Here is a 25,576-nt window from a genome sequence, read left to right on the forward strand (position 1 = left end):
ATTCCCTATCCCCTATATAGAGCACTGTCTGATCGATCCCTATCCCCTATATAGAGCACTGTGTGATCATTCCCTATGCCCTATTAGAGCACTGTCTGATCTTTCCCTATCCCCTATATAGTGCACTGTCTGATCATTCCCTATCCCCTATATAGAGCACTGTCTGATCGATCCCTATCCCCTATATAGAGCACTGTCTGATCATTCCTTATCCCCTATTTAGAGCACAGTCTGATCGTTCCCTATACCCTATATAGAGCACTGTCTGATCGTTCCTTATCCCCTATATAGAGCACTGTCTGATCGTTCCCTATCCCCTATATAGAGCACTGATTGATCGTTCCCTATCCCCTATATAGTGCACTGTCTGATCGTTCCCTATCCCCTATATAGAGCACTGTCTAATCTTTCCCTATCCCTGATATAGAGCACTTTCTGATCATTCCCTATCCCCTAGATAGAGCACTGTCTGATCGTTCCCTATCCCCTATATAGATCACTGTATGATCGTTCCCTATCCCCTATATAGACCACTGTCTGATCGTTCCCTATCCCCTATATAGAGCACTGTCTGATCGTTCCCTATCCCTATATAGTGCACTGTCTGATCATTCCCTATCCCCTATATAGTGCACTGTCTGATCATTCCCTATCCCCTATATAGAGCACTGTCTGATCGATCCCTATCCCCTATATAGAGCACTGTCTGATCGTTCCCTATCCCCTATATAGAGCACTGTCTGATCATTCCCTATCCCCTATATAGTGCACTGTCTGATTGTTCCCTATCCCCTATATAGAGCACTGTCTGATCATTCCCTATACCCTATATAGAGCACTGTCTGATCATTCCCTATCCCCTATATAGTGCACTGTCTGATCATTCCCTATCCCCTATATAGTGCACTGTCTGATCATTCCCTATCCCCTATATAGTGCACTGTCTGATTGTTCCCTATCTCCTATGTAGAGCACTGTCTGATCATTCCCTATCCCCTATATAGTGCACTGTCTGATAGTTCCCTATCCCCTATATAGAGCACTGTCTGATCATTCCCTATCCCCTATATAGAGCACTGTCTGATCATTCCCTATCCCCTATATAGAGCACTGTCTGATCATTCCCTATCCCCTATATAGAGCACTGTCTGATCATTCCCTATCCCCTATATAGAGCACTGTCTGATAGTTCCCTATCCCCTATATAGAGCACTGTCTGATCCTTCCCTATCCCCTATATAGAGCACTGTCTGATCGTTCCCTATCCCCTATATAGAGCACTGTCTGATCGTTCCCTATCCCCTATATAGAGCACTGTCTGATCGTTCCCTATCCCCTATATAGAGCACTGTCTGATCGTTCCCTATCCCCTATATAGAGCACTGTCTGATCGTTCCCTATCCCCTATATAGAGCACTGTCTGATCATTGCTTATCCCTTATATAGAGCCCTGTCTGATCGTTCCCCATCCCCTATATAGAGCACTGTCTGATCGTTCCCTATCCCCTATATAGAGCACTGTCTGATCGTTCCCTATCCCCTATATAGAGCACTGTCTGATCGTTCCCTATCCCCTATATAGAGCACAGTCTGATCGTTCCCTATACAGAGCACTGTCTGATCGTTCCCTATCCCCTATATAGTGCACTGTCTGATCGTTCCCTATCCCCTATACAGAGCACTGTCTGATCGTTCCCTATCCCCTATATAGAGCACTGTCTGATCGTCCCCTATCCCTTATATAGTGCACTGTCCGATCGTTCCCTATCCCCTATATAGTGCACTGTCTGATCATTCCCTATCCCCTATATAGAACACTGTCTGATCGTTCCCTATCCCCTATATAGTGCACTGTCTGATCGTTCCCTATCCCCTATATAGTGCACTGTCTGATTATTCCCTATCCCCTATATAGAGCACTGTCTGATCATTCCCTATCCCCTATATAGAGCACTGTCTGATCGTTCCCTATCCCCTATATAGAGTACTGTCTGATCGTTCCCTATCCCATACATAGAGCACTGTCTGATCGTTCCCTATCCCCTATATAGAGCACTGACTGATCGTTCCCTATCCCCTATATAGAGTACTGTCTGATCATTCCCTTTCCCCTGTATAGAGCACTGTCTGATCGTTCCCTATCCCCTATATAGAGCACTGTCTGATCATTCCCTATCCCCTATATAGAGCACTGTCTGATCATTCCCTATCCCCTATATAGAGCACTGTCTGATCATTCCCTATCCCCTATATAGAGCACTGTCTGATCGTTCCCTATCCCCTATATAGAGCACTGTCTGATCATTCCCTATCCCCTATATAGAGCACTGTCTGATCGTTCCCTATCCCCTATATAGAACACTGTCTGATCATTCCCTATCGCCTATATAGAGCACTGTCTGATCGTTCCCTATCCCCTATATAGTGCACTGTCTGATCGTTCCCTATCCCCTATATAGTGCACTGTCTGATTATTCCCTATCCCCTATATAGAGCACTGTCTGATCATTCCCTATCCCCTATATAGAGCACTGTCTGATCGTTCCCTATCCCCTATATAGAGTACTGTCTGATCGTTCCCTATCCCATACATAGAGCACTGTCTGATCGTTCCCTATCCCCTATATAGAGCACTGACTGATCGTTCCCTATCCCCTATATAGAGTACTGTCTGATCATTCCCTTTCCCCTATATAGAGCACTGTCTGATCGTTCCCTATCCCCTATATAGAGCACTGTCTGATCATTCCCTATCCCCTATATAGAGCACTGTCTGATCATTCCCTATCCCCTATATAGAGCACTGTCTGATCATTCCCTATCCCCTATATAGAGCACTGTCTGATCGTTCCCTATCCCCTATATAGAGCACTGTCTGATCATTCCCTATCCCCTATATAGAGCACTGTCTGATCGTTCCCTATCCCCTATATAGAGCACTGTCTGATCATTCCCCATCCCCTATATAGTGCACTGTCTGATCGTTCCCTATCCCCTATATAGAGCACTGTCTGATCGTTCCCTATCCCCTATATAGAGCACTGTCTGATCGTTCCCTATCCCCTATATAGAGCACTGTCTGATCGTTCCCTATCCCCTATTTAGAGCACTGTCTGATCATTCCCTATCCCCTACATAGAGCACTGTCTGATCATTCCCTATCCCCTATATAGAGCACTGTCTGATCATTCCCTATCCCCTATTTAGAGCACTGTCTGATCATTCCCTATCCCCTATATAGAGCACTGTCTGATCATTCCCTATCCCCTATTTAGAGCACTGTCTGATCATTCCCTATCCCTTATATAGAGCACTGTCTGATCATTCCCTATCCCCTATATAGAGCACTGTCTGATCATTCCCTATCCCCTATATAGAGCACTGTCTGATCGTTCCCGATCCCCTATATAGAGCACTGTCTGATCATTCCCTATCCCCTATATAGAGCACTGTCTGATCATTCCCTATCCCCTATATAGAGCACTGTCTGATCATTCCCTATCCCCTATATAGTGCACTGTCTGATCGTTCCCTATCCCCTATAAAGAGCACTGTCTGATTGTTCCCTATCCCCTATATAGAGCACTCTCTGATCATTCCCTATCCCCTATATACTGCACTGTCTGATTATTCCCTATCCCCTAAAAAGAGCACTGTCTGATTGTTCCCTATCCCCTATATAGAGCACTGTCTGATCATTCCCTATCCCCTATATAGTGCACTGTCTGATAGTTCCCTATCCCCTATATAGAGCACTGTCTGATCATTCCCTATCCCCTATATAGAGCACTGTCTGATCATTCCCTATCCCCTATATAGTGCACTGTCTGATCGTTCCCTATCCCCTATATAGTGCACTGTCTGATCATTCCCTATACCCTATAAAGAGCACTGTCTGATTGTTCCCTATCCCCTATATAGAGCACTGTCTGATCATTCCCTATCCCCTATATAGTGCACTGTCTGATTGTTCCCTATCCCCTATATAGAGCACTGTCTGATCATTCCCTATCCCCTATATAGAGCACTGTCTGATCATTCCCTATCCCCTATATAGTGCACTGTCTGATCATTCCCTATCCCCTATATAGTGCACTGTCTGATCATTCCCTATCCCCTATAAAGAGCACTGTCTGATTGTTCCCTATCCCCTATATAGAGCACTGTCTGATCATTCCCTATCCCCTATATACTGCAATGTCTGATCATTCCCTATCCCTTATATAGAGCACTGTCTGATCATTCCCTATCCCCTATATAGAGCACTGTCTGATCATTCCCTATCCCCTATATAGAGCACTGTCTGATCGCTCCCTATCCCCTATATAGAGCACTGTCTGATCGTTCCCTATCCCCTATATAGAGCACTGTCTGATCGTTCCCTATCCCCTATTTAGAGCACTGTCTGATCATTCCCTATCCCCTATATACTGCACTGTCTGATCATTCCCTATCCCCTATAAAGAGCACTGTCTGATTGTTCCCTATCCCCTATATAGAGCACTGTCTGATCATTCCCTATCCCCTATATAGTGCACTGTCTGATAGTTCCCTATCCCCTATATAGAGCACTGTCTGATCATTCCCTATCCCCTATATAGAGCACTGTCTGATCATTCCCTATCCCCTATATAGTGCACTGTCTGATCGTTCCCTATCCCCTATATAGTGCACTGTCTGATCATTCCCTATCCCCTATAAAGAGCACTGTCTGATTGTTCCCTATCCCCTATATAGAGCACTGTCTGATCATTCCCTATCCCCTATATAGTGCACTGTCTGATTGTTCCCTATCCCCTATATAGAGCACTGTCTGATCATTCCCTATCCCCTATATAGAGCACTGTCTGATCATTCCCTATCCCCTATATAGTGCACTGTCTGATCATTCCCTATCCCCTATATAGTGCACTGTCTGATCATTCCCTATCCCCTATGTAGAGCACTGTCTGATTGTTCCCTATCCCCTATATAGAGCACTGTCTGATCATTCCCTATCCCCTATAAAGAGCACTGTCTGATTGTTCCCTATCTCCTATGTAGAGCACTGTCTGATCATTCCCTATCCCCTATATAGAGCACTGTCTGATCGTTCCCTATCCCCTATATAGTGCACTGTCTGATTGTTCCCTATCCCCTATATAGAGCACTGTCTGATCATTCCCTATCCCCTATATAGTGCACTGTCTGATTGTTCCCTATCCCCTATATAGAGCACTGTCTGATCATTCCCTATCCCCTATATAGAGCACTGTCTGATCATTCCCTATCCCCTATATAGTGCACTGTCTGATCATTCCCTATCCCCTATATAGTGCACTGTCTGATCATTCCCTATCCCCTATAAAGAGCACTGTCTGATTGTTCCCTATCCCCTATATAGAGCACTGTCTGATCATTCCCTATCCCCTATAAAGAGCACTGTCTGATTGTTCCCTATCTCCTATGTAGAGCACTGTCTGATCATTCCCTATCCCCTATATAGAGCACTGTCTGATCATTCCCTATCCCCTATATAGTGCACTGTCTGATCATTCCCTATCCCCTATATAGAGCACTGTCTGATCATTCCCTATCCCCTATATAGTGCACTGTCTGATCATTCCTTATCCCCTATGTAGAGCACTGTCTGATCATTCCCTATCCCCTATATAGTGCACTGTCTGATCATTCCTTATCCCCTATATAGTGCACTGTCTGATCATTCCTTATACCCTATATAGAGCACTGTCTGATCATTCCCTATGCCCTATTAGAGCACTGTCTGATCGTTCCCTATCCCCTATGTAGAGCACTGTCTGATCATTCCCTATCCCCTATATAGAGCACTGTCTGATCATTCCCTATCCCCTATATAGTGCACTGTCTGATCATTCCTTATCCCCTATAAAGAGCACTGTCTGATTGTTCCCTATCTCCTATATAGAGCACTGTCTGATCATTCCCTATCTATATAGAGCACAGAATTTTTTTTTGATATTTTTAATGAAAAGAGAGACAAAAACTAATAAGCAGGAAAGCTGTTTTTGAGTGTGCTTCAATCCTCTGTTAGTCTGTGTTGTCGAGTATCAGTTTAGGTTTGTGGAGCATCTGATGAATACTTCATTAAACTCAATTATAGATTTCAACTAGTAAAAACACATCCACACGTCCTCCTTTCCTCTGCATAAACATCATCCGGTGAGGAGCGTTAGCAAACGGCCATCATTTCAGACTAGGAAAATAAAGTGACCGGACACCAGAACGCTTCCCCTGGGCTGCTGTTGTGAAACACCAAATAAATCTCATTCCATTCTCGGTTTTCATCACAGCTTTTCCTAGTAAGGCTTGGACTGATTCAGCAGAAGTTCAGCAGAAGAAGTCTAGATGAACTGTGTCTGACTCCTGTTGGCCGTGCAGATGTTTGAGCTCAGACCGAAACAAAGGCCACAGCGATGATATAAAGTCACATGATAAAAAGTCAGACTTGCATGATATAAAGAAATAATTACATGATAAAAAGTCAGACTTGCATGATATAAAGAAAGAATTACATGATATAAAGTCTAAATTACATGATATAAAGTCTAAATTACATGATATAAAGTCAGACTTGCATGATATAAAGAAAGAATTACATGATATAAAGTCAGACTTACATGATATAAAGAAAGAATTGCATGATATAAAGTCAGACTTACATGATATAAAGAAAGAATTACATAATATAAAGTCAGACTTACATGATATAAAGAAAGAATTACATGATATAAAGTCAGAATTATATGATAAAAAAGTCAGACTTACATGATATAAAGAAAGAATTATATGATATAAAGTCAGACTTACATGATATATAGTCAGAATTACATGATATAAAGTCAGACGTACATGATATAATGTCAGAATTACATGATATAAAGTCAGAATTAAATTATATAAAGTCAGAATTACATGATATAAAGTCTAAATTACATGATATAAAGTCAGACTTACATGATATAAAGAAAGAATTACATGATATAAAGTCAGACTTGCATAATATAAAGTCAGACTTACATGATATAAAGAAAGAATTACATGATATAAAGTCTAAATTATATGATATAAAGTCAGATTTACATGATATAAAGAAAGAATTACATGATATAAAGTCTAAATTATATGATATAAAGTCAGACTTACATGATATAAAGAAAGAATTACATGATATAAAGTCTAAATTACATTATATAAAGTCAGACTTACATGATACAAAGTCAGACTTACATGATATAAAGAAAGAATTACATGATATAAAGTCTAAATTATATGATATAAAGTCAGACTTACATGATATAAAGAAAGAATTACATGATATAAAGTCTAAATTACATGATATAAAGTCAGACTTACATGATATACAGAAAGAATTACATTATATAAATTCTAAATTATATGATACAAAGTCAGACTTACATGATATAAAGAATTACATGATATAAAGTCAGACTTTTATGATATAAAGAAAGAATTACATGCTATAAAGTCAGACTTGCATAATTTAAAGTCAGAATTACATGATATAAAGAAAGAATTATATGATATAAAGAATTACATAATATAAAGTCAGAATAACATGATATAAAGTCTAAATTATATGATATAAAGTCAGACTTACATGATATAAAGAAAGAATTACATGATATAAAGTCAGACTTACATGATATAAAGAAAGAATTACATGATATAAAGTCAGACGTACACGATATAAAGTCAGACGTACATGATATAAAGTCAGACGTACATGATACAAAGTCAGACTTACATGATATAAAGAAAGAATTACATGATATAAAGTCAGACTTACATGATATAAAGAAAGAATTACATGATATAAAGTCAGACTTACATGATATAAAGAAAGAATTACATGATATAAAGTCAGACTTACATGATATAAAGTCAGACTTACATGATATAAAGAAAGAATTACATAATATAAAGTCAGACTTACATGATATAAAGAAAGAATTACATGATATAAAGTCAGACTTACATGATATAAAGAAAGAATTACATGATATAAAGAAAGAATTACATGATATAAAGTCAGAATTATATGATAAAAAAGTCAGACTTACATGATATAAAGAAAGAATTATATGATATAAAGTCAGACTTACATGATATATAGTCAGAATTACATGATATAAAGTCAGAATTACATGATATAATGTCAGAATTACATGATATAAAGTCAGAATTAAATTATATAAAGTCAGAATTACATGATATAAAGTCAGACTTACATGATATAAAGTCAGACGTACACAATATAAAGTCAGACGTACATGATATAAAGTCAGACTTACATGATATAAAGTCAGACGTACACAATATAAAGTCAGACGTACACAATATAAAGTTAGACGTACATGATATAAAGTCAGACGTACATGATATAAAGTCAGACGTACACGATATAAAGTCAGACGTACATGATATAAAGTCAGACGTACACAATATAAAGTTAGACGTACATGATATAAAGTCAGACGTACATGATATAAAGTCAGACGTACACAATATAAAGTCAGACGTACATGATATAAAGTCAGACGTACATGATATAAAGTCAGACGTACATGATATAAAGTCAGACGTACATGATATAAAGTCAGACGTACATGATATAAAGTCAGACGTACACAATATAAAGTCAGACGTACATGATATAAAGTCAGACGTACATGATATAAAGTCAGACGTACATGATATAAAGTCAGACGTACATGATATAAAGTCAGACGTACACAATATAAAGTCAGACGTACACAATATAAAGTTAGACGTACATGATATAAAGTCAGACGTACATGATATAAAGTCAGACGTACACAATATAAAGTCAGACGTACACAATATAAAGTTAGACGTACATGATATAAAGTCAGACTTACATGATATAAAGTCAGACGTACACAATATAAAGTCAGACGTACACAATATAAAGTTAGACGTACATGATATAAAGTCAGACGTACATGATATAAAGTCAGACGTACACGATATAAAGTCAGACGTACATGATATAAAGTCAGACGTACACAATATAAAGTTAGACGTACATGATATAAAGTCAGACGTACATGATATAAAGTCAGACGTACACAATATAAAGTCAGACGTACATGATATAAAGTCAGACGTACATGATATAAAGTCAGACGTACATGATATAAAGTCAGACGTACACGATATAAAGTCAGACGTACATGATATAAAGTCAGACGTACATGATATAAAGTCAGACGTACATGATATAAAGTCAGACGTACACAATATAAAGTCAGACGTACATGATATAAAGTCAGACGTACATGATATAAAGTCAGACGTACATGATATAAAGTCAGACGTACACGATATAAAGTCAGACGTACACAATATAAAGTCAGACGTACACAATATAAAGTTAGACGTACATGATATAAAGTCAGACGTACATGATATAAAGTCAGACGTACACAATATAAAGTCAGACGTACATGATATAAAGTCAGACGTACATGATATAAAGTCAGACGTACATGATATAAAGTCAGACGTACACGATATAAAGTCAGACGTACATGATATAAAGTCAGACGTACATGATATAAAGTCAGACGTACATGATATAAAGTCAGACGTACACGATATAAAGTCAGACGTACATGATATAAAGTCAGACGTACATGATATAAAGTCAGACGTACATGATATAAAGTCAGACGTACATGATATAAAGTCAGACGTACACAATATAAAGTCAGACGTACACAATATAAAGTCAGACGTACATGATATAAAGTCAGACGTACACGATATAAAGTCAGACGTACATGATATAAAGTCAGACGTACATGATATAAAGTCAGACGTACATGATATAAAGTCAGACGTACATGATATACAATATGTTTGCATCTGCTGTTTAAATCCCGAGGAAGTTTATTTCCTCTCAAAATCTGAGTGTTGACAAGTTTGACACGTTGAATGACAGAAAGTGACGCATGCCTTCTTTCTGAACCATCAGCATTGCACTTGTGTCTTAATATAGGATGTAAAAATGTCTTTACTGAACAGAATACATCGGTTTGGCATCGAGCTTAACCGCGAACAACCAGTCCATTAATCTGTGTGTAGAGACCGCAGCGATGCACTTCATCTTAATGAGCATGATGTCACCGAGCAATGTTTGCAGCCGATATTTGATGTGGGTGGCTTTAAAGTGATTAGGCAGCTTGTTACAAGAAAGTCTCTGAGATGGATGAAGTGTGAGGAACAAAATATTGAAAAACGAAAAAAATCCCACTTAACAATGAGACCGACAATCACACACTTGGCCTCGAATGCCTGTCGTTGCATCACTGGCCTCTTTGGACATCCCTAAAATACAATACGTTTTCCCAGTCTCTTTCCAAGATTTATCTTAGAAGAGATTTATAAAGCTCACTCTCCACTGTCTGATCTTATTTGTGCCGAAGACTTTCAGGAAATGATTTTGTGGGGCCGAACATGTTTCATTTGGTGTTCCTTTCATTGCTGGCATGCCTATGCAGTGTAGCTTTTTGGCTTTGAGTGTGACACTTTGGATAAAAAAAGCTAGTCAGAGGGGTAATAACCCTCAGGTTAAGACCTTGGGCAGAACTATTGGTGACACAATGAAGCAAGATGGGAAAATCAAAGGCCATCCTTTAACCACCAGACTCTGGACGTCAATGCTGCATAAAATTAAGCGTTTGAACCCAAGCCTGCATTAAGTGAGAGTCGTGAATTTGTGGTTGAAATCCTCAAGTGTGGATGGATGGAGTTGAGTTACACACTCTGTGTGGTTTCTAAGTGGTATGGGGTTTCCCAGCCAATGCCCTTTTTATTATGTTGATTATTTCCCCCTATTCTCCATTGTTGCGGCTCCTCTCTTCCCAGTCTGTCAGTAACGCTCTGTCTCTATGAAGCCCCTCCTTCTGAAAAGCACACTGTGCTCTGATTGGTCGGCTGTAGCAGTGTGTTGGTCATGAAGGACCAGTGGAGAACCGGCCACAGGGTCATGAAGGACCAGTGGAGAACCAGCCACAGGGTCATGAAGGACCAGTGGAGAACCAGCCACAGGGTCATGGAGGACCAGTGGAGAACCGGCCACAGGGTCATGAAGGACCAGTGGAGAACCGGCCACAGGGTCATGAAGGACCAGTGGAGAACCGGCCACAGGGTCATGAAGGACCAGTGGAGAACCGGCCACAGGGTCATGGAGGACCAGTGGAGAACCGGCCACAGGGTCATGAAGGACCAGTGGAGAACCGGCCACAGGGTCATGAAGGACCAGTGGAGAACCGGCCACAGGGTCATGAAGGACCAGTGGAGAACCGGCCACAGGGTCATGGAGGACCAGTGGAGAACCGGCCACAGGGTCATGAAGGACCAGTGGAGAACCGGCCACAGGGTCATGGAGGACCAGTGGAGAACCGGCCACAGGGTCATGAAGGACCAGTGGAGAACCGGCCACAGGGTCATGGAGGACCAGTGGAGAACCGGCCACAGGGTCATGGAGGACCAGTGGAGAACCGGCCACAGGGTCATGGAGGACCAGTGGAGAACCGGCCACAGGGTCATGAAGGACCAGTGGAGAACCGGCCACAGGGTCATGGAGGACCAGTGGAGAACCGGCCACAGGGTCATGGAGGACCAGTGGAGAACCGGCCACAGGGTCATGGAGGACCAGTGGAGAACCGGCCACAGGGTCATGAAGGACCAGTGGAGAACCGGCCACAGGGTCATGGAGGACCAGTGGAGAACCGGCCACAGGGTCATGGAGGACCAGTGGAGAACCGGCCACAGGGTCATGAAGGACCAGTGGAGAACCGGCCACAGGGTCATGGAGGACCAGTGGAGAACCGGCCACAGGGTCATGAAGGACCAGTGGAGAACCGGCCACAGGGTCATGAAGGACCAGTGGAGAACCGGCCACAGGGTCATGGAGGACCAGTGGAGAACCGGCCACAGGGTCATGAAGGACCAGTGGAGAACCGGCCACAGGGTCATGAAGGACCAGTGGAGAACCGGCCACAGGGTCATGAAGGACCAGTGGAGAACCGGCCACAGGGTCATGGAGGACCAGTGGAGAACCGGCCACAGGGTCATGAAGGACCAGTGGAGAACCGGCCACAGGGTCATGGAGGACCAGTGGAGAACCGGCCACAGGGTCATGGAGGACCAGTGGAGAACCGGCCACAGGGTCATGGAGGACCAGTGGAGAACCGGCCACAGGGTCATGAAGGACCAGTGGAGAACCGGCCACAGGGTCATGGAGGACCAGTGGAGAACCGGCCACAGGGTCATGGAGGACCAGTGGAGAACCGGCCACAGGGTCATGGAGGACCAGTGGAGAACCGGCCACAGGGTCATGGAGGACCAGTGGAGAACCGGCCACAGGGTCATGAAGGACCAGTGGAGAACTGGCCACAGGGTCATGGGCGGCTGAGGCTCATTGATGCCCGTGTGATCAAACAGACGAGCTACTGGAGCTCAAACTGCTCCAGAAGTTAATGCTGGTTCTGATAGAAAGGTGTCAGAATACACAGAGCATCTCAGTTTGTTGTATATGGGGCGGCACAGCCGCTGACCAGCCCATGCTGACCCCTGACCCCGCCCAAAGCACCAACAGTGGCCCGTGAGCATCAGAACTGGACCACGGAGCAATGGAAGAAGGTGCTGGTCTGATGATCACGTGTTCTTCTACATCTCGTGGATGGCCGGGTGTGTGTGTGTGGCTTACCTGAGGAACACATGGCACCAGGTGCATTATGGGAAGAAGGCGTGGCGCCGGAGGCAGTGATGCTTTGGCCAATGTTCTGCAGGGAAACCTTGGGTCCTCCATCATGTGGATGTGACTTTAACGCTCAAACACCAACATTACACACTAAAGAAAGCTGAACACATAAAAAATGCTTACTCTCAGGAATGTAAATGTAAATCACTCACGGATGTTTCTGGCTGTAAATCTCCTTGTCCTCGTTTGAAAAGTCTTTCTCTTTCCTGTCCTCCCTCTGTCTCAGGTTGTTCCTGAAGAGCCACAGCGGGACGGCGGGCCGGCAGAGCAGTCTGGCCATCCACGGCGCAGACTTCAGCACTAAAGACGTGGACAATGACAACTGCACATGCAAGTGTGCGCTGATGCTCAGCGGGGGTGAGGCACAAAACCTTCTCATTTAACCATCTATAGTCTTGTTCCTTTTACAGTGATACATGATTCTCAGGAAGAAGCCGACATTGCTTTAGTGCTGAATAAAAGCATTTAAATACAACTGGAGGAGTAAAATACACTGTTCTTTAAAGGGTTAGTTCACCCAAAAATGAAAATTCTGTCATTAATTCCTCACCCTCATGTCGTTGGACACCCGTCAGACCTCCGTTCATCTTCAGACACAAATGAAGATATTTTAGTGTAAAGCTGATGCTGAGAAAGGCTTCAGATAGGCCTCCATTGGCATTCAGTACATTTACACTCTCAAGACCCATATAAGGCACTTAAAACGTCGTTACAAAGTCCATCTCACCACAGTGACTCTACAATAATCTTATAAAGCGACGACAATAGTTTTTGTGCGCAAAAAAAATAAAAATAACGCCTTTAATCCAACTTGTTCTTGTCTTCCGTGTGTGTCTCCACGACGCATGCGCGAGAATATGAGCAGATCCGCCGTTCGGACACATGACCCAGAAGAGATTTGTTTACAAGCAGAGGAAGACGCGCGTGTCTCAGCTGTTGAATTCTACATTGATCGTGCTTTAGGTCTCGGCGTAGTTCTCAAAATCAGGCTAAAGTGTGTATTTCATGGATTCCTGAATGCCGGCGATACGTCAAATTCTCACGCATGCGTCGTGGAGGCACACACGGAAGACAAGAAGAGGTTGAATAAAGGCGTTATTTAGATTTTTTTTTGTAAAATTATTGTAGAGTCACTGTGGTGAGATGGACTTTGTAACGACGTTTTTAGTGCCTTTTATGGGTCTTGAGAGTGTAAATGTACTGAATGCCAATGGAGGCCTATCTGAAGCCTTTCTCAGCATCAGCTTTACACTAAAATATCTTCATTTGTGTTCTGAAGATGAACGGAGGTCTGACGGGTGTCCAACGACATGAGGGTGAGGAATTAATGACAGAATTTTCATTTTTGGGTGAACTAACCCTTTAATGATATGCCACTACTGCAGCGAATACTGGGAACGTATAGACTTTCAACGATTCTTTATTAAAGGATAACTCCGGTGAAAAATGAACCTAGGGGTAATTAACACATGGTTACCGAGTAGATCGTTCTCTGGGATGCGTTTTCATGAAAATCGAATGTAAAGAGTTTTATCTAGTCTATGGGGCATAGAATAAGTCAAATTAAATCGCTAGTTAACACCACTAACAAAGCTCAAAATAGCCTCACACTAACACAGGAGCATAATGAGGGTCCCTACACGCAAACCCAAGCATTGAGAACTGTGTAGGTGTACAAACAGTTTAATAAGAAGATACTTTATAAAGACAGAACATTACGCGTACACAGACAGCAGCCATCTTGGAAAACGCTGTGCTAAGTGATGAACTGTGACTTGGAATCTCATATGATCCGTTGTTTCCGGAAGAAAGCACTGAACGCAACCGAGAAAATAAATAAATACAAATATTTTTTTTAAAAACTGAATCCAACAGAGACTAGTGATTCCACAGGATACACACTAAAGAGATGGCGGATTATTCAACCGTGGCTCGACTTGTCGAGACTGTTTTCCAAGATGGCTGCTGTCTGTATACGTGTAATGTTCTGTCTTTATAAAGTATCTTCTTATTAAACTGTTTGTACAATTACAAAATTCTCAATGCTTCGGGTTGCGTGTAGGGACCCTCATTATACTACTGTGTTAGTGTGAGGCTATTTTGAGCCTTGTTAGTGGTATTAACTAGCGATTTAATTTTTCTTATTCTGTGCCCCATATACTAGCGTTATAAACTAATCTGTTCTTAGAGATAAAACTCTTTACATTCGGTTTTCATGAAAACGCATCCCAGAGAACAATCTACTCGGTAACCATGTGTTAATTACCCCTTGGTTCATTTTCCACCGGAGTTGTCCTTTAACGCTTCTTTTGGTACTTTTGTAAAAACGAATTGTTGCATTTACTGTTCTCAACTCAGCCGTCTGTTGACAAATTATGAGAAGATTTTAAATTGGACATGACAAAGTAATAACTTCAGATTAAACCGTAATCACTCCAGCGGATTCATTCAAGTGTTTTTGATTCACTACAAATAATGGTATTCTGTAATCAAAATGTGCTTGTGATGCTGATTCATTAATAAGGACTGGCCCGTCAGAGTCATTCGTTTGGGAATTTGAAAGCTACACACTGTGTGTTTTTGATTAGCTGTAAAGAACTGGCTCATAAGAGTCGTGTGTTACACTGATCACTCTGTGAGAGTGTATTTGTGTACAGTGTTCCATTCACATCTGTAAAACTTTGATAATGTTTAACTTTTTCACCGTAAGGGTTTATTTTTAAGTTGCCAGCCAGCACCAGTATTTTCAATCATATGGCCCCTGTAATATTTTAGTCAATACATCAAAAGAAAGAACAGAACCTCTGCTTTTAATGCTCTTCTGATTGGCTGTGATTTTGGATTGATTTGGTTGCGAGTGCAGTTCGCTTGCAGAGACTCCGCCCACACGCTCTTCTGATTGGCTGTGATTTTGGATTGATTTGGTTGGGAGTGCAGTTCGCTTGCAGAGACTCCGCCCACACGCTCTTCTGATTGGTTATGATTTTGGATTGATTTGGTTGCGAGTGCAGTTTGCTTGCAGAGACTCCGCCCACACGCTCTTCTGATTGGCTGTGATTTTGGATTGATTTGGTTGCGAGTGCAGTGTGTTTGCAGAGAGACTCCGCCCACATGCTCTTCTGATTGGCTGTGATTTTGGATTGATTTGGTAGCGAGTGCAGTGCGTTTGCCGAGAGACTCCGCCCACACGCTCTTCTGATTGGCTGGGATTTTGGATTGATTTGGATGCAAGTGCAGTGCGTTTGCAGAGAGACTCCGCCCACATGCTTTTCTGATTGGCTGTGATTTTGGATTGATTTGGTTGCGAGTGCAGTGCGTTTGCAGAGAGACTCCGCCCACACGCTCTTCTGATTGGCTGTGATTTTGGATTGATTTGGTTCAGAGTGCAGTGCGTTTGCAGAGAGACTCCGCCTACATGCTCTTCTGATTGGCTGTGATTTTGGATTGATTTGGTTGCGAGTGCAGTGCGTTTGCAGAGAGACTCCGCCCACAAGCTCTTCTGATTGGCTGTGATTTTGGATTGATTTGGATGCGAGTGCAGTGCGTTTGCAGAGAGACTCCGCCCACACACTCTTCTGATTGGTTGTGATTTTGGATTGATTTGGTTCAGAGTGCAGTGCGTTTGCAGAGAGACTCCGCCTACATGCTCTTCTGATTGGCTGTGATTTTGGATTGATTTGGTTGCGAGTGCAGTGCGTTTGCAGAGAGACTCCGCCCACAAGCTCTTCTGATTGGCTGTGATTTTGGATTGATTTGGATGCGAGTGCAGTGCGTTTGCAGAGAGACTCCGCCCACACACTCTTCTGATTGGCTCTGATTTTGGATTGATTTGGTTGCGAGTGCAGTGCGTTTGCAGAGAGACTCCGCCCACATGCTCTTCTGATTGGCTGGGATTTTGGATTGATTTGGTTGTGAGTGCAGTACGCTTGCAGAGAGACTCCGCCCACACGCTCTTCTGATTGGCTGGGATTTTGGATTGATTTGGTAGCGAGTGCAGTGCGTTTGCAGAGAGACTCCGCCCACACGCTCTTCTGATTGGCTCTGATTTTGGATTGATTTGGTAGCGAGTGCAGTGCGTTTGCAGAGAGACTCCGCCTACATGCTCTTCTGATTGGCTGTGATTTTGGATTGATTTGGTTGTGAGTGCAGTGCGTTTGCAGAGAGACTCCGCCCACACGCTCTTCTGATTGGCTGTGATTTTGGATTGATTTGGATGCGAGTGCAGTGCGTTTGCAGAGAGACTCCGCCCACACACTCTTCTGATTGGCTCTGATTTTGGATTGATTTGGTTGCGAGTGCAGTGCGTTTGCAGAGAGACTCCGCCCACACGCTCTTCTGATTGACTGGGATTTTGGATTGATTTGGTTGCGAGTGCAGTGCGTTTGCAGAGAGACTCCGCCCACACTCTCTTCTGATTGGCTGTGAGTGAAAACACAGATTGCCTGAACAACTTGTCAATGGTGGGGAAAGAGTTAAGAACCACTAATGGACGCGAGCATCATGAATCATTCCGTTTAAACTACTTATCAACTACTTAATAGCTACGACAATGTTACTCTCAATAAAGACTTTGTGAAGTGTGCAGACAGTAGGATCCAGTCTAAACACAGTCTGTGTACACCTCATGCTTTCTTTTTGGCAGAGGATCTGCATAAAGCTTTGAGCATGAAGTAATGAGGTCTTTGTGGACTTCCACGTCCTGTGAGGAGACTAGCAGAATGGGCTGAGCACCAAGTATCTGTACAGGATTCCCATAGTCTCTCCTAGTGGATCCAGACCACCGGCAGCTTATGCTTTTCCTACAGGAAGCTCTTCGGTCTCAAAAAACTGCATCATTAATAAAGCAGGCACTGAGAGAGATCCTGTCCACCCGAATCCGCCATCACCTTCTCCGTCCTTGGTGGCCGGATTCTAAATGGGGCCTTGACAGTGATTCATCTCTGAGATATTTAATATCAGGATGAGAATAAATATGAGCTTTACATTAGGGGGACATGCATAAATCTGCTGTATAGGCAAGGGGATTTGGGCAATGCAATTGATTTAAAAAAAAAAAGAATAGTGTCGCGGTGAAAGATTTTTAATGAGTTTGTAATGAAAAAACAGTGCGGAAACGTCTGGAAGTAGAACCCTTTAAATTCTGTAGCGTAAGTGCTTTAATGAAAGACATATTGGTTCCAGCTCTGGTTTATATCATGAAATCAAACTTTTATCATTCTGTTGCCTCATTTCTTGTTATGCTGTGTGGTTAACAAGCCTATAAAACACGTCCCCTAGAGACACCCGAGGCACTCGCCCAGATAAAGGCCTGAGATGAGAAGCATAGCAACAAGTGGAATCAGCATCCAATCAGTTTACCGTATCAGTGAGAGTCGTGACACAGGGCAGCGATGTTGGCACAGATCTCTCTGGCATCTGAGCCTGTGAAGCTCAAGTCCTTGGAAAGAGACGTGCCAAAATGGCCACCAATGTGGGCACTGTTTGTGTGTACGTGTCTAACTGAAGGAACCGGCCAGATGAGATTGTCTTGCCTTCCAGGACAAACACCTAAACATTCTTAAATCAAGATGCATTTACTGGAGAAGCAAAAGGACTGAAGATATTATGCCTTGTTTCCTGAAAAGTGTGTTTGTGCTTAAAACAAGAATTAAAAGAGAACTGCACACTCTCTTAAAGGGTTAGTTCACCCAAAAATATACATTAGCCCCTGATTTACTCTCCCTCAAGTCATCCGAGGTGTGTATGACATTCTTCTTTCAGACGAATCAAATCTGAGTTATATTACAAAATTCCAGGCTAATCCAAGCTTTATTATAGCAGTAATAGTTGCTCTGTTTTTGAAGTCCGTAAAAAGTGCATCTATCCATCATATAACTGCTCCACACGGCTCTGAGGTGATAATAAAGGCCTTATGAAGCGAATCGACGCATTTGTGTAAGAAAAATATCCATATTTAAAACTTTATCAAGTCAAATTTCGACCGACCGCCTTCCGTGGAAAAGTGTCGAAAGTTGAAAGTGAAACTCAAGATGCGCTTGTGACGTCATGACCTGGTCGCGTTAGTCTTTCCATCCGCAGGGGAACTTTCAACACGTTTTCCATAAATTGAACAGGGAAGGCGGTCGGCCAAAAGTTTACTTGATAAAGTTTTAAATATGGATATTTTTCTTACACAAACGCATCGATTCGCTTCAGAAGGCCTTTATTAACACCCCAGAGCCGCGTGGAGCAGTTATATGATGGATAGATGCACTTTTTATGGACTTCAAAAACAGAGCAACTATTACTGCCATTATAAAGCTTGGATTAGCCTGGAATTTTGTAATATAAGTCTGAAGAAGAATGTCATACACACCTCGGATGACTTGAGGGTGAGTAAATCATGGGATAATGTTCATTTTTGGGTGAACTATCCCTTTAAAAATAGCATGGCATTTTTTTACCAACTTTTCGGCTAGTAGCCTTTGTCAATGTCTAGTATAAATAAAGGGGATAGTCATACATAGGCGAAAGTAATACCCAATAATTAACTATACGTAATTAAAATAACGGATACGACATCAACAAATCTATATTTAGATGCATAACAAAACACTTAAAAATTCCAATACAACAATGTTTTAAATCCAGTCATTACATTCACAGAAAACAACGTACACCAAACTCAACATTTAAACCATGTGGAAGCAAGGTTTTCGACGTATGCATCCAGAAAGCCTCCCGATTGAGCAGCATTTGATCCAAATCACCGCCTCTCCTCGGTGAAGATATTTTCTTGATTCCTGTATAACGCGATGAAGTGATAGGATGGTTAAAATCAGTCAAATGCTTCGCCAATGGATCATTTTACCACCGGTTTTACATCTTATTGTACTACGTTGTTCAGCAATGTGTGTTTTAGGTTCTCTGCTTATGATTTACCACAGGGGCAGGTTATAAGATAAATGACCGCTTCTGTTTTACAACTTGTTATTCCTTTAATAGAGACAGAGTGTATTTAGGCCACGCCCACACCGGGGGGGAAAACAATCCAACGCTCTCCATTGACTTTGCATTGCGTGAGGCTGCCTCATTGTCATTTCGGACTTATAACAAAAAACAGAACAATGTCTAAAAGCTGATATGTGACAAGGTGTACAGCAAACAAGCTAAAAAACACAGAAATAAGTTTTTATAAGCTGTCGACCCAAAAAAACGAGCGTTTAAGAAGATAAAAGTGGATACAGGCAATACGAAGTGACGCTTCAGCTGAAGAATGGGTAAATTTGGGGATCCTGACACTCAGTGTGTCTCAGTATGTGTATGTGTGCAGTAAACATTTTGTCACTGTTAAGTCAAATATCCAAATGTCCGTTTTATATATTATATTTCCTGTCTCTGATTACATTCCCCTCTAGTGGTCGTAGTTCTCAGTGTAATATGACCTGTAGCGCTCTGTCTCAATGGCCTGAATCCACTTTTTTGTCCTCAAACGCTCGTTTTTTGGGTCAACAGCTTATAAAAACGTCTGGGTTTTTGCCTCTGGGTTTTGTTTAGCTTGTTTGCTGTACACCTTGTCATATATCCGCTTTTATACATGGGTCAGTTTTTTGTAATAAGTCCCAAATGACAAGGAGGCAGCCTCAGGCAATGTTAAGTCAATGGAGACGGTTTGATTGGTCTTCAGATTATGACGCGTGTCGCTCTGTCTCTATGGGAATTGATTTACCGGAATGAGTGTTCTTTCAAAACAAGCACAAATATCTGTCTGTGGGGAGAGACTCCGCCCACACTCTCTTCTGATTGGCTGTGATATTGGATTGATTTGTTTGTGAGTGCAGTCACTTGCAGAGAGACTCCGCCCACACTCTCTTCTGATTGGCTGTGATATTGGATTGATTTGTTTGTGAGTGCAGTCACTTGCAGAGAGACTCCGCCCACACTCTCTTCTGATTGGCTGTGATATTGGATTGATTTGTTTGTGAGTGCAGTCACTTGCAGAGAGACTCCGCCCACACGCTCTTCTGATTGGCTGTGACTTTGATTGATTTGTTTGCGAGTGCAGTCACTTGCAGAGAGACTCCGCCCACACGCTCTTCTGATTGGCTGTGACTTTGATTGCTTTGTTTGCGAGTGCAGTCATTTGCAGAGACTCCGCCCACACGCTCTTCTGATTGGCTGTGACTTTGATTGATTTGTTTGCGAGTGCAGTCACTTGCAGAGACTCCGCCCACGCGCTCTTCTGATTGGCTGTGACTTTGGATTGATTTGATAATTAATTTTGTATAAAACAAGACTTCTCCAGATTTAAAAATAAGATTGAACTGCATTAACGGCTGTAAATGTGTGTGTCTTAGGATGGTGGTACGACGCCTGTGGCCCATCCAACCTGAACGGTGTTTACTACAGACAAGGACAACATGTCGGAAAATTCAACGGCATCAAGTGGCACTATTTCAAAGGCCCCAGCTACTCTCTCCGATCCACTGTCATGATGATCCGCCCGGCCGACTTCTCATAGTCCTTCCCAAGTATCCCGAAAAGCTGTGTTTTCTTCTCGGCCCATGACATTGCCATGCGTATAATGCAGCGTTCATTTGACATTCAACAGGAATCCTGTGAGGACAGGAGACCTTCCTGGAGAGATGGAAAGCTCCCTGGGAATTTAGGACAGGAGCTGACTTGGCCAGGCTTTTATTTTTAAATATCAGAGGGATGAATTCAAGTGCCTTTCACTTGTCACTCAGGACCTGTGGACATCACCTTTGATGGAAGTGTCCGGCTTCCAGTCTCCGGGGAATTTAAAGCAGCTTGAATGTCCTTCAATATCCTAAAAGGACCTATTAATGTTTAATACAAACGTGTTGCACAGTTATATTTGGGTTATGATACTTTATTTCACATTGTATGCTCTTTTTTTATCCCAGTATATTATTGCTTTTTTTATTTTGTACATTATTCCTGTCAAGGTGAAGAAAACCATAGCATGCAGCATTAGAGGTGCTATTTACAAGGAACATTTCCAGCAGAGAATAGCACAGCCGTCCCCATTAAAAAGTTATTCTTACACTCTGGGTTTAAAACAACCCAGGATGGGTTGAAAGTGGACAAACCCAGCGGTTGGGTTGCTTTAACCCAGGGGTTGGGTTAAATGTTTGGGCAGTTATATGGCTGGCATAAGATGAGTCCAAAATAGGTTGGAAATTAAAAATAACTACTATGGGCAACAATAATAATCTAACGGTGAACATTAATTAATAAGCAATAGATTAAAATTGTTTACTCATTAAACGTATTAATAAATGTTCATTTCCAACATACTTTGGGTTCATTTTAAGCAATACAGTGATTTTTAAACCCGCTGGGTTAAAACAGCCCATTCACTGGGTTAGAAGAACAACCCAACCGCTGGGTTAAAACAACCCATTCACTGGGTTAAAATAACTCATTCACTAGGTTAGAACAACCCAACCGCTGGGTTAAAACAGCCCATTCACTGGGTTAGAACAACCCAACCACTGGGTTAAAACAGCCCATTCACTGGGTTAAAACAGCCCATTCACTGGGTTAGAACAACCCAACCGCTGAGTTAAAAAAGCCCATTCACTGGGTTAAAACAGCCCATTCACTGGGTTAGAACAGCCCATTCACTGGGTTAGAACAACCCAACCACTGGGTTAAAACAGCCCATTCACTGGGTTAGAACAGCCCATTCACTGGGTTAGAACAACCCAACCACTGGGTTAAAACAGCCCATTCACTGGGTTAGAACAACCCAACCACTGGGTTAAAACAGCCCATTCACTGGGTTAGAACAACCCAACCGCTGGGTTAAAACAGCCCATTCACTGGGTTAAAACAGCCCATTCACTGGGTTAGAACAACCCAACCGCTGGGTTAAAACAGCCCATTCACTGGTTTAAAACAGCCCATTCACAGGGTTAGAACAACCCAACCACTGGGTTAAAACAGCTCATTCACTGGGTTAAAACAGCCCATTCACTGGGTTAGAACAACCCAACAGCTGGGTTAAAACAGCCCATTCACTGGGTTAGAACAACCCAACAGCCCATTCACTGGGTTAGAACAACCCAACCGCTGGGTTAAAATAGCCCATTCACTGGGTTAAAACAGCCCATTCACAGGGTTAGAACAACCCAACCGCTGGGTTAAAATAGCCCATTCACTGGGTTAAAACAGCCCATTCACAGGGTTAGAACAACCCAACCACTGGGTTAAAACAGCCCATTCACTGGGTTAGAACAACCCAACCGCTGGGTTAAAACAGCCCATTCATTGGGTTAAAACAGCCCATTCACAGGGTTAGAACAACCCAACCGCTGGGTTAAAACAGCCCATTCATTGGGTTAAAACAGCCCATTCACAGGGTTAGAACAACCCAACCGCTGGGTTAAAACATCCCATTCACTGGGTTAGAACAACCCAACAGCCCATTCACTGGGTTAGAACAACCCAACCGCTGGGTTAAAATAGCCCATTCACTGGGTTAAAACAGCCCATTCACAGGGTTAGAACAACCCAACCGCTGGGTTAAAATAGCCCATTCACTGGGTTAAAACAGCCCATTCACAGGGTTAGAACAACCCAACCGCTGGGTTAAAACAGCCCATTCATTGGGTTAAAACAGCCCATTCACAGGGTTAGAACAACCCAACAGCCCATTCACTGGGTTAGAACAACCCAACCGCTGGGTTAAAACATCCCATTCACTGGGTTAGAACAACCCAACAGCCCATTCACTGGGTTAGAACAACCCAACCGCTGGGTTAAAATAGCCCATTAACTTGGTTTGTCCATTTTCAACCCAACTTGGGTTGTTTTTAACCCAGCATTCTTTGATCAAGACACATTTACTTGAGAAGGAAAATGACTGAAAAAAATCATGAAAATGAAGTGAGTTTGTGCTTAAAACAAGAACGAATATCTGTCAGAAAAATAAACGTCATTCAAAGGGAAAGTTTTAAGCTTGTTTTGAGGACAAACTCACGTAATATTTATGATTATTTTTCCAGACGAGTAAATTAATCTTTAATTTCAGCTGGAAAACAAGACAGAAATACTGAGCAAGGTGAATAATTATTAAAGGCTTTGAACTGTTTTGACCACGTCATTGCTTGGCATCAAAAGTTGAATGCATGCCAAAGATCACAGCTATTACAGATAACACCATCAAATATGGATCTAATATTAATCATGTGATGGAGTAAAGCCAATGGCACACACGGTACTGGTGCAGTAATACACAGATGATGCTGTTTTCATCATTCATGTTGTCTTATGAGGATGTTGTGCGGTTGTGTGTGTGCTCTTCTCAACAGAAGTGTTAATCGCACAGAGCTCTTCACTTCATCCTTGAACCTAAGGTGTGCGGAAGTGTTTAATAATTGTGAATTATTGAAAGGAAAAGCTTTCATGGAGTCAGGTAAGCGCCTGAGTTTCCTGTGTGTGTGTGTGTGAAGTGTTTTAGTTGTGCTTTCACACACACATTTTTCATACATAAACATGCAACGCTTTTTGTTTTGCACTGAAACAGCAGCCGTTTAACAAGCCGTGTGACCTTTTATAATAAGTAAAGTGTAATAAAGTATTTACAAATAGTTCATTAATAGTTTATAAACTGATATTAGTACATTAATAGACTATGAGTTCTTCATTTATTGTTACTGTACACTTAACACATTATTATTGTTTAATTGGCTCAAATGTAGAGAGATCGATGATGCTTTAACAACTTATAAACAGGTCTCACTTTAGATTAGGTCACGGAAAATTATATTAATTAAAGGCATATTTCACACAAAAATGTAAATTCTGTCATTAATTCTCGTCGCTTCATAACTTTGAGAACCGTCCCTTTAAGCCTTTATTGGACATTAATTGCAGTATTATTGAGAGAAACATTCAAATGTTTACAAATACATTAAGCCTATCCCCAAAGTTAAACATAACCACTTAAAAAATAATGATAATAAATAATGCTGTCAATATGAATGTGTGTGTGTGTGTGTGTGTGTTAGTGTGCATGCGTGCAAGTGTGTGTGTGTGTGTGTGTGAGTGAGTGTGTTTGTGAGTGTGCATGAGTGCGAGTGTGTGTGTGTGTGTGTGTGTGTGTGCATGAGTACGAGTGTGTGCAAGTGTGTGTGAGTGTGTGTGTGTGTGTGTGTGTGTGTGTGTGTGTGTGTGTGTGTGTATGTGTGCAAGTGTGTGTGTGTGTGTGTGTGAGTGTGCATGCATGCAAGTGTGTGCTTGCATGCGTGCGAGAGTGTGTGTGTGCTGTGCTTACATGAGTGCGAGTGTGTGTGTGTGTGTGTGTGTGTGTGCATGAGTGAGAGTGTGTGTGTGCTGTGCATGCATGAGTGCGAGTGTGTGTGTGTGTGTGTGTGTGCTGTGCATGCATGAGTGCGAGTGTGTGTGTGTGTGTGTGTGTGTGTGTGTGTGTGTGTGTGTGTGTATGAGTGCAAGTGTGTGTGTGCATGAGTGCAAGTGTGTGTGTGTGTGTGTGTGAGGGTGTGTACATGTGTGTTTGTTTGCGTGCATGCATGCAAGTGTGTGTGTGCTGTACGTGCATGAGTGTGTGTGTGTGTGTGTGTGTGTGTGTGTGTGTGTGTGTGTGTGCATGTGTGCAAGTGTATGTGTGTGTGTGTGTGTGTGTGTGTGTGTGTGTGTGTGTGTGTGCAGTGCATGCATGCGTGCGAGTGTGTTTGTGTGTGTGCGTGTACCCGTGCAAGTGTGTGTGAGAGTGTG

The 25,576-nt window shown here is 42.3% G+C and overlaps 2 protein-coding genes across 2 annotated transcripts in view; one reads left to right on the forward strand and one right to left on the reverse strand.

The window, feature by feature from the left end:
* Positions 1-24,780, forward strand: part of angpt1 (angiopoietin 1) — a 159,335-nt gene extending 134,555 nt beyond the window's left edge. Inside the window, exons 8-9 of the mRNA XM_079829173.1 lie at positions 13,059-13,189; positions 21,169-24,780. Of these exons, the coding sequence (XP_079685299.1) occupies positions 13,059-13,189; positions 21,169-21,332 (295 nt within the window). The 3' untranslated portion in view covers positions 21,333-24,780. The remainder of the gene's footprint in view (positions 1-13,058; positions 13,190-21,168) is intronic.
* vps28 (VPS28 subunit of ESCRT-I) overlaps positions 1-25,576 on the reverse strand; it is a 968,134-nt gene that overhangs the window by 15,726 nt on the left and 926,832 nt on the right. The window lies entirely within an intron of this gene.

This window comes from Gobio gobio, assembly GCF_949357685.1.
Source record: "Gobio gobio genome assembly, chromosome: 11".
NCBI classification, from domain to species: Eukaryota; Metazoa; Chordata; class Actinopteri; order Cypriniformes; family Gobionidae; genus Gobio; species Gobio gobio.